Raw genomic sequence first — 10663 nt, forward strand, 5'->3', positions numbered from 1 at the left:
AATTATCCAGGAGAGCCTAATGTTGTATGTGTCCTTAAAAGTGGAAGAGGAAAGCAGAAGAGAGAGTCAGAGGGAGATGTGACCAAGGAGGAAGAGCAGTGATGCCGTGTGAGGACTGTACCTGCTGTTGCTGGCTTTGGACATGGAAGAGGGCCATGAGCCAAGGCATGTGGGTATCCTCTAGAACCTGCAAAATGCAAGGAAATAGATTTTCCTCTAGAAAGGAATGCAACTGGCTAATCTTTTTTTTTTTTTTTTTTGAGACAGGGTTCTGCTCTGTTGCCCAGCACCAGTGGCATGATGTGGCTCACTGTGGCCTCAACCTCCTGGGCTCAACTGATCCTCTCACCTTAGCCTCCCGAGTAGCTGGGACCACAGACGTGGACCACCACACCCAGCTAATTTTTGTATTTTTTGTAGAGATGGGGTTTCACTATGTTGCCCAGGCTGGTCTCGAACTCCTGAGCTCAGGCAATCCGCCCACCTTGGCCCCCACAAAGTGCTGAGATTCCAGGCATGAGCCACCACACCTGGTCTTGGCTAACATTTTTTTTTTTTAGCCCAGTGAGACCTGTGTTGGACTTCTAACTATGCGGAACTGTATGACAATAGATTTGTGTTGTTTGAACCACCAAGCTGTAATTTGTTACAGCAGTGAGAGAAAACTAGTGCCCCACTGTACCTACAAAACACATCGATCCAGCAGCACATTTTTGAGAAGTAGGAAGTGAATGAAAAGGACCTCTGAGCAGCCCAAATACGTGTCACAAACTCCAACAAGCATTGAACCTCCCTCTCTCACTTCATGAATGGGAAAGCCCTCCAGATTCGTGTGAAACCTAGTTTCCCCTGTGCTGGAAAAGTCATCTCATAAGTTGCTTTGTCCTTTCCAAGCCCACAGCAAAGAGAAGCAGGAAAAGAGGCTTCTTTCTGCTCTATACTGACAGCAGTGAGAAATCTTAGTTGACATCTGACAGCAAGGAATGTGACAAACCACTAAAAAACCAGGTTCCCAAACTAGAAAGTGCACTAGTTTGGTGCCATTGAATAGAGGGCAGATGTAGTCCCTTGGGGCATTACAGTGCAGTCATTAATGTTCATGACATTGACTCTAAGTTATCAAGAAAAGATTATGTTTGATACAGTATATATAGGAACCCAGGTTCATAAAACAATTTAGAAATATTTTCATGCACATCATTATTCATATTTTTTAAAATTAAGGCTTATAGGAGTATGGTGGAGCCAGTTCAGGCTTCACAGTCATACCTTAATTTTGGGTGAGACAAATCCCCAGGCTTGGTTTCTTTGAGTGTTGATTTTCTATTGCTCCATAATGAACTTCTAAAAACTGAGCAGCTTCAAATGATACCCATTGATTACCTCATAGTTTCTGCAGGTCAGAAGTCTTGTCATAGCATAGCTGGGTTCTCTGCTTAGGTCTCCTTAGGCTGAAATCATGGTGTCAGCTGGGGCTGTGGTCTCACCTGAAGTTTGGGGTCTTCTTCCAAGCTGCCTGATTGTTGACATCCAGTTTCTTGTAGTTGTGGGACTGAGTCCCCCACTTCCTTGCTAGCCATCAAGTGGCGACATTCTCCGCTAGAGGCTGTCCTCAGCTCTCTGCCGCATGGCCTTCTCCACAACATGGCAGTTTGCTCCTTCAAGGCCAGCAGAAGAGTCTCTCTGTTTCACCATTTTTTTTAAAGGGACTCATCTGATTAGGTCAGGCTCACCAAGGATCATCTCCCTTTCGGTTAACTAAGTCAAAATCAGAGGAATGATATCCCAACATATTCACTGGTCCCTTTCACACTTAGGGGATTATACAAGGTGTGTACACCAGGGAGCAGATATCTTGGGGGTCCACCTACCATAGTCATTGTAAAGGGAAAGGTATCTACCTGTATGATTGTTACAAGGATTGTGAAGCCTTTACCACACAGAAGGTACCTGCTAAATGTTGGTTTCCTTACCTCTCTGCTCCCACCTTTTACCTTGCAGGTACGTAATGTGTGTCTGTTGAATCAAATGGGTTTGAGTGGCCTTAATGAGAGAGATGAGGCCTCAAGAATTCCTACAGAGGGGCAGGGCTGGGGTGGCCACTGCCTGACCGTCAGCCTTACTTCACTGACTTTCACCTTTTCTTGGCAGGTGGGCATGAAGACTTTTCAAAAATGATCGATGAAGCCGAGCCCCTGGGCTACCCAGTTGTGGTGAAGAGCACACGAGGCCACCGGGGTCAGTGCCACCTCTCCAGGGCTTCCTGGGTAATCAGCCCACTCGGGCTGCTGCTCTGCCTGGACAAGACATTCCTCAAGTGCTGCTTAGGAAAATGGAGCTCCCCTTTGAGGAGCTTGCAGTGTCTCTTCCTCCTTGTCCTTTGTTCTTGCTTTTGTCAGATCATGCTCACCTCTTCCTCGAATGATTGCGGTCAACTCCTGACTTATTGCTGATCGGTTCCCCTAACTCCGCTGCCAGTGCCTCTTTTCTTTTTTTGAAGTAATTTCTCTGAAACATAGATCTATTCTTGACACCCTCTCGCTGAAAAACCCTCCCAAGACCCTGTGCTGCCTATTAGACAGAGTCCATATTCCTCATCCGGAAACTGAAGGCCCTCACGAACAGCCTCAGCCTTCCCTTGCAGCCTTCTGTGGCCACGTGAACCTTTCATAATCCATTCCAGACTACTTCTCATTCATCATGTAGACCATGCATTTCCCCCTCTTTAAACGTCTGCTCTTTTCCCTTCGCTGAGAATGCCATCTTTCTCTGCTCACTTGGTCAACAACTTCTGCTCAGCCTTTAAGGCCAGCTCCAGATGTCATTTCTTTTCCACACACATCCCTGGTCTCCCTCCGTCTTCCAGACAAAATTAATTGCTCTTCCTTTTTTGTTTCCATAGCATTTTGTATGTGCCTCTAGCAGAGTGCTGTATTTTGTAACAGTTACAGGTTTATATGCCTGCTTCCTTTACTAGACTGCAAGCTGCTCAGTGGTGGGGACCAGATCCTGAGCATCTGTCTCTGTAAGGCTTACTGCAGTGTTCAGTGCATCGTAGGGACTCAGTAGGGACATCAGCAACAGAAAGCAGTCCTCCTGCAGTACATGAGCAGGTACCTCATCGGGATACCCAGGTGGCATGCTTAAACGCTCCGGGCATCTGGAGTGAGGGCAGGTCACCCTAAATAGATAGTAGTGAGCAACTACTATGGTGTAGGGACTATGCAATAGAAATGAACTAGACAGTACTCCATCCTGGGTGACAGAGCGAGACCATGTCCCAAAAAAAAAAAAAAAATAGAACTAGACCCAATCACTGATTTCAAGGAGCTCAAATGTGTAGACACAGTTGCCTTGCAGGGTGATCTCTGATATGGCAAGTATGCCCAGGGGTCTGTTTGAGCCTACAGGAGGGAGGGTGCAGTTCTGCCGTGAAGTCTTCACTGGAAGAAAAGGAGACTTCAGTGGAAGTGTAGAATTTGAATTGGAGGAAGTGAGCGAGCAACACACGGAAGCAGGGGTAGGCAACGCAACCTGTAAGCACAGATGAGTCATGTTGAGGAGCGGAGAAAGGAGCTTGGGTGGCAAAGCGGGGCTCTTAGTGCTATCCAGATATGCTACTGAGCTCAATTTCAACCAGCCTTTCAACTAGTCATTTTTATTGTGGTAAAATACACGTAACATAAAATTCAAATATTTATTGAGTGCCTACAAAATGCCAGGCACTATTCCAGGGATACAGATAAGAACAAAAGTTCCTGCCCTCAAAGAGCGTCCATTGTAGAAAGGTAAGATAGCAAACAGAAATTAAATGTAATACATAATGTTTTATAAATGTAAAAAATGGAAATACAATTCACATAAAAAATTTACCAGTGCAAAGTGTAAAATTCACTGGATTTTAGTGAACTCACTGTGTTTTACAACTATTACCACTACTTAATTTCAGAACGTTTCCATCACCCCTGAAAGAAGCCTCATACCTCGTAGGAGTTAGTCCCGATTGCCTCTCCCTCAGTCCCGGGCAACCACTGACCTACTATTAATAATACTTTCTGGGCTGGGCACGGTGGCTCAAGCCTGTAATCCCAGCACTTTGGGAGGCCGAGACGGGTGGATCACGAGGTCAGGGGATCGAGACCATCCTGGCTAACACGGTGAAACCCCGTCTCTACTAAAAAATACAAAAAACTAGCCGGGCGAGGTGGTGGGCGCCTGTAGTCCCAGCTACTCGAGGCTGAGGCAGGAGAATAGCGTAAACCCAGGAGGCAGAGCTTGCAGTGAACTGAGATTCGGCCACTGCACCCCAGCCTGGGTGACAGAGCGAGACTCTGTCTCAAAAAAAAAAAAAAAAAAAAAAAACAATAATAATACTTTCTGTTACTATAGATTTACCTGTTTTGGCTATTTTATGTGAATGGATTTATACAGTATGTGGACTTTGGTGTCTGGCTTCTTTCGCTTAGCATGATGCCTTCAAGGTTCATCCGTGTTGTCACAAGTAACACTAGTTTATCTCTTTTTGTGACTTAATAATATGACCGTTGTATGGCTGTACCACATTTTACATTTCCACCAGCAGTGTTTGAGGGCTCCAGTTTCTCCATATCCCCACCATCACTTGTTATTTGTTATGTATCTATGTGTGTTTATTATAGCTATCTAGTGAGTGTGAAATGGTATCTCATTGTGGTTTCAACTTGCATTTGCCCAAAGACTAACGATGTTGAACATCTTTTCATGTGCTTGTTGGCCATTTGTGTATCTTCTTTGAAGGAATGTTTTTTCATATCCTTTGCCCACTTTTTAACTGGATTTTTAATCTTTTTATTTTCAAGTTTAAAGGATTCTTGTATAATGTAGATTCCCTTTTTTTTTTTTTTTTTTTTTTTTGAGATAGGCTCTCACTGGACTGCAATGGTGTGATCTTGGCTCACTGTAGCCTCTGCATCCTGGGCTCAAACAATCCTCCTGCCTCAGCCTCCCAAGTAGCTGGGACTATAGGCATGCACCACCATGCCTGGCTGATTTTTCATTTTTTATAGAAATGAGATTTTGTCATGTTGCCCAGGCTGGTCTCAAACTCCTGGACTCAAGCCATCCACCCACCTCGGCTTCCCAAAATGCTGGGATTACAGGCATGAGCCACTGCGCCCAGCCATATAATGTAGATTCTAAATCCTTATTAGATATATAATAACATGTTTGAACATGTTTTTCCCATTCCCATAGGTTGTCTTTTCATTTCTTGATATAGTATATTTGATGCACAAAAGTTTTTTATTTTGGTAAAGTCTAACTTGTCTGTTTGTTTGTTTCCAAATGCTTTTGATGTCATTTTGTGCTTGCCTAATCCAAAGCCACACAGATTTACATTTATGTTGCCTTCTAAAAGCTTCATAGTTTTAGCCCTTACCTTTGAGTCTTTGATCCATTTTGAGTTAATTTTTATGTTTGGTATGAAGTAGAGGTTCAACTTTATTCTTCTGAATGTGGATATCCAGTTTTTCCCAGTACCATTTGTTGAAGAGCCTGTTCATTCCCCCACTAAATGCTGTTGGAACCCTTGTCAAAAATCAGTTTGCCATGTGCGTGAAGGTTTATTTCTGGGCTCTCAATTTTATTCCATTGATATAGTTCTATCTTTATGCCAGGCCACACTGTCTTGATTACTGTAACTTTATAGTAAGTTTTGAGATTGGACCCGTTTTCTCTCAAATGGGATTAACCATCCTTGTTATAATGGCTTCCTAGTGCTAGCATGAAGTATAAGTGAAATAATAAAAAATCAAAGTGCTTGGCACTTAGTACATGATTAACCAATCTTACTGCCTTTTTCTCCTTTTTTCCTTCTTGCCTTAAAACTGTAGCTCCTTTATTAACTGTAGACTGACCCCCATATTAGAACTTCTGTACCTGAAACCAAGTAACCCAGTTCCTATGTCTAGTCCCCATCTCTGCTGAAAATCCTACCTAATGTCTGGAGAACCCAGTGCAGATACCTGAATCCCAGCCATCTGTTGCCGGAAGTCAGATCTCCAGATCTCCTGGCATCAGATGTGTATCTTCTTGCCCCACACTCATTGATTGAAGACAGGGAACACTGACGCTGCATCGTCCACCCTTGCTGGGGCCTCTCCATTTTCCTCTTGTGACCCCTTGCTGGGTCCTATCCAACTTCCCTGACACACCCACTTACCTGCACACTCTCCTGTCACCTGCCACGTGGCCATCTTCAGATCATGTGGCCATACTCCTTCAGCTCTGTCAGGTGTCTAGGGTCCAGTCATCTTGGGAATGATTGCATCCTGGTTATAACATGTTTTGGAATTTACTTTTCAGTTGTATGTACCACTAGGGACTGGTTTGTTTGTTTGTTTTTGAGATGAAGTTTCGCTCTTGTTGCCCAGTCTGGAGTTCAGTGGCACCATCTTGGCTCACCACAACCTCTCTGCCTCCTGGGTTCAAGCGATTCTCCTGCCTCAGCCTCCCGAGTAGCTGGGATAATAGGCATGCACCACCATGCCCAGCTAATTTTGTATTTTTAGTAGAGATGGGGTTTCTCCATGTTGGTCAGGCTGGTGTTAACCTCCTGACCTGAGGTGATCTGCCCATCTCAGCCTCCCAAAGTGCTGGGATGACGGGCATGAGCCACTGCACCTGGCCTGGGACTGGTCTTTTTATTAAGACTTCAAAAGAGTTCCAGTCCTTGTAAGATGGTGACACAAAGCTTAGGAAAACCACCTCTTTGTTCCATATTTGCTGAAAAGAATGCTCAGACTGGGCATGCTCATGTCAGATTTGCAGAGCAAATTTATCAGAACCCCTGCTCAGGTCTGTTAACTAATATATCAATGGAAAAGCCAATGTTGGCTGGGCATGGTGACTCACACCTGTAATTCCAGCACTTTGGGAGGCTGAGGCAGGCAGATTACTTGAGGCCAAGAGTTCGAGACCAGCCTGGCCAACATGGTGAAACCCCGTCTGTACTAAAAATACAAAAATACCAGGCATGGTGGTGTGTGTCTGTAATCCAAGCTACTCTTGAGGCTGAGGCAGGAGAATTTCTTGAGCCTGGGAGGCGGAGGTTGCAGCAACCCAAGATCGTGCCACTGTACTCTAGCCTGGGTGACAGAGCGAGACTCTGTCTCAAAAAAAAAAAAAAAAAAAAAAAAAGCTGATGCTAAATTATTACAAAAGTGTAGGCGATTTGAACAGAAAATAATTTAGAATCAAGAAGGAATACTTTCTGCAGAGATCAACAGAGGCATAGGCCATTCCTTTGAGAATTAAATGGGTATAGCCAAATAATAACTTTATGTCTACAAGGAAGGATGCCTGTCAGTGGTTCCCTACTTTGAGCTCCCACAGAATTATGCATAGACCTCTCTTGATGTTATATCACTCTGTACTACCTTTTTTTTGGGATCTCTCTCCAGAACTTGGAATTTCTCTAAAGTATGTTCAATAAATTATGTTCTACAAACATTAATTGACATCCGCCCTGTGCATCCAGCCCCGTGTTAGGTCTGAGGAGTTTTTAAAAAATGAGTTAGATGTCGATCCTGCCTCATCAGCATCCTGGGGGTGATGGCAGATGCTAATTAACTGTTTTGGGGACTGAATTGATTAGATCCTTGGGATTCTATTTTGGCTCTTTCTCTGTGTTTCTGGAATAATCATTATGTCATTTCAAAAAGAGTGATGGTGGAGGGAGAGGGTATTAGGACCTGAGGAAAGTTAAGGGAAAGTAAGGTTCCATGGTCATTTGATAAGAAGCAAAAGTCTAGCAGAGAAACAGAAGGGACCAAAGTGAGGCAAGTTCAGAGGGAACTGATGACTTGATGGACAAGGAGGCCAGATGGCAAGTACAGAGTCCAGAGCTTCTCTAAACCCCTTTCTTGCTCTTTCTCTTCTTAAAGGAAAAGCTGTTTTTCTGGCAAGAGATAAACATCACCTCTCTGACATCTGCCATCTGATCCGCCACGATGTGCCCTACCTGTTCCAGAAGTACGTGAAGGAGTCCCATGGAAAGGACATCCGGGTGGTGGTGGTAGGGGGCCAGGTCATAGGCTCCATGCTTCGCTGCTCCACTGATGGACGGATGCAGAGCAACTGCTCTCTCGGTAAGGTGTAAAAGCACAGGGTTTCATTAGGGTATTTGGACCCATTCACCAAATGTATATCGATCCCTACTGTCTTGTCAGACCCTCTGCTAGACACCAGGATCTCACAGATGAGAATGAGGAACAACCCCTTTCCTATGGCAGCAAGCAATCCTGGAGGGGAGCATATGAGTATAAGCACTGTGGCAGAGGTCAGACAAGGAGTGTCAGGACACGGAGGACTGAACCCTCTCCTCTAGGTGTTAAGACTTAAAAAGGGACTGACATGAGGACCGACATTGGAGAAAAACTCCCATCTGGGTAAAGGATGGAATGAAGGCATAAGATGGGAGGCAGGGAGGTGAGGCTTGAAGCTGTTGCAACAGCTCAGGCAAAAAAAATAAGAGTCTAAAGTGATGACAGGAGAAATACCATATTTTCCTTTTATATTTTAATGGAAGTGTTTTCCTTTTTTGTATGATGCTATTAGAAAGCTACAGTTTATGCTTTGGTCGAATGCATAAACCCATCCCATTAACCCATTAATAAAGTTTGTTTTCTGTTGTACTGAATGGCGATACTCCAAGAGGGATGTAAGTTCTTGTCCCCATCGCAGAAAGCTATTGTCAACTTTATTGAATGAGTTTATATGTTGGTAATAGGGAAAAAATCACAATCACTAGTTATTATTTCCTAAATCACCATATGAGTGAGTATACCAAGTCCAGTGACTTATAATAAAGAGGCTTAGACACTGTCTGGTGCTTCTTTCATTGATAGTCATTGAGCATTTCCAGGAACAGACTCTGTGATGGATGCCTGGAGTGTAGAGATGATGAGAGAGCCCTTGCCCTCGGGTAGCATGTGGTCCCATAAAGAAGACATATGGGCCAGGTGTGGTGGCTTATGCTTGTAATCCCAGCATTTTGGAAGGCCAAGGCAGGAGGATCACTTAAAGCCAGGAGTTTGAGGCCAGTCTGGACAACAAAGTGAGACCCCATCTCTACAAAATTTTTTTTTTTAAGTTAGCCAAGTGCAGTAGCACATGCCTGTAGTCCCAGCTGAACTCACAAAGCTGAGGTGGGAGGATCCTTTGAGCCCAGGAGTTTGAGGCTGCAGTGAGCTATCATTGCGCCATAGCACGACAGTCTGGGCAACAGAGTGAGACCCTATCTCTTAGAAAAGGAGGAGGAGGAAGGAAGAGATAATTATAAGATAATTGTGATAAAGTGGTGTGTTGGAGTCAAATGCTAGATTCAGGTTGACATACTACTAAGTACCTTACATGTTATCTCATTTTCTTTTTTCTTTCTTTTTTTTTTTTTTCTGCGACAGTCTTGTTCTATTGCCCAGGCCCGAATGCAGTGGCATGATCCCAGCTCACTGCAACCTCCGCCTCCCAGGTTCAAGCGATTCTCATGCCTCAGCCACCCGAGTAATTGGGACTATAGGTGTGTACCACCACACCTGGCTGATTTTTGTGTTTTTAGTAGAGACACAGTTTCATCATGTGGGCCAGGCTGGCCTCAAGAGATCTACCCGCCTTGGCCTCCCAAGGTGCTGGGATTACAGGTGTGAGCCACCATGCCCAGCCCATTTTCATGATCATCATGTTTAGTGCCAAAGTATTGAACCTTGTGTATTATCACTTTGACTTTTTTAGTTACCTTACAAAATCCATTCATTAGTAACCATGTGGCTTTATAATTTATCCATGTTGCTTTACTTGGTGAGCTGTTTTAAAACTGTTTTATAGCCTTTTTTAGATACAGTGTCATAGGTGGGAAGGGACATTGTTAAGGTAAAGACACTAGTTGTTGGACCTGAGAATACAATTCTTAAATCTTTCCAAGGAGACTAACTGGAGACAAATCTGAAGTCCTAGCTTTTTAGCAAAGTAAGAGCAATCAGTCTCTCTGTCCTTGGTTCAGGATTTTGTCTCAGTCCTTTCCATATCTCTGTTTTTTTGGTTTTTTGTTTTTTGGTCCATTGAGGCATTTTATTTATAAATATTAATATGTATTACATCCCTAGAAAATTAATCCCAGGATTTTCCCATCTGTGTGTTTTCATCTTACTTTTTCACAGGCCATGATGGCCATGATGCTAGCTGAGGTTGTCAGTACAGTGAAACCAAACTGATGGAATAGGAGCAGATTATTCTGCCATTTTTCTGATCTTGAAGTTGCACATCAGACTGGGGCCATTCATTCCCCACTTGTTTAACCTGCCTGTGAGGTTCACAGCAATTTTCCCAGCTCTGTGATCATCAGTGTTTCAGATTTGCGAACGTAACTATGCTTTGTCATCACAGTTAGAAACCAGATGATGACTTTGGAGCATGGCCTAATAAGAACCTGGCGTTTGCCTCTTTTCGGCATTGGTGATGCCCTTGAGAGCATCAGCCAGGACATTGATGTGCACCATTATGGCAGCACAGAAAGACGGCAGAAGGTGCCATCTCTCTTCTTAAAAATCAGTAAGTTGTGGCCGGGCATGGTGGCTCACACCTGTAATCCCAGCACTTTGGGAGGCTGAGGCGGGCAGATCACGAGGTC

The 10663-nt window shown here is 44.1% G+C and overlaps 2 protein-coding genes across 5 annotated transcripts in view; both read left to right on the plus strand.

Annotated features, from left to right (window-relative positions):
- The window catches only part of PPCS (phosphopantothenoylcysteine synthetase), a 1013452-nt gene that overhangs the window by 957677 nt on the left and 45112 nt on the right, over positions 1 to 10663 (plus strand). The window lies entirely within an intron of this gene.
- The window catches only part of RIMKLA (ribosomal modification protein rimK like family member A), a 169003-nt gene that overhangs the window by 147796 nt on the left and 10544 nt on the right, over positions 1 to 10663 (plus strand). Inside the window, exons 4-5 of the mRNA XM_050799852.1 lie at positions 2152 to 2238; positions 7923 to 8126. Coding sequence (XP_050655809.1) covers positions 2152 to 2238; positions 7923 to 8126 — 291 coding nt within the window. The remainder of the gene's footprint in view (positions 1 to 2151; positions 2239 to 7922; positions 8127 to 10663) is intronic.

This window comes from Macaca thibetana, chromosome 1, assembly GCF_024542745.1.
Source record: "Macaca thibetana thibetana isolate TM-01 chromosome 1, ASM2454274v1, whole genome shotgun sequence".
Taxonomy (NCBI): Eukaryota; Metazoa; Chordata; class Mammalia; order Primates; family Cercopithecidae; genus Macaca; species Macaca thibetana.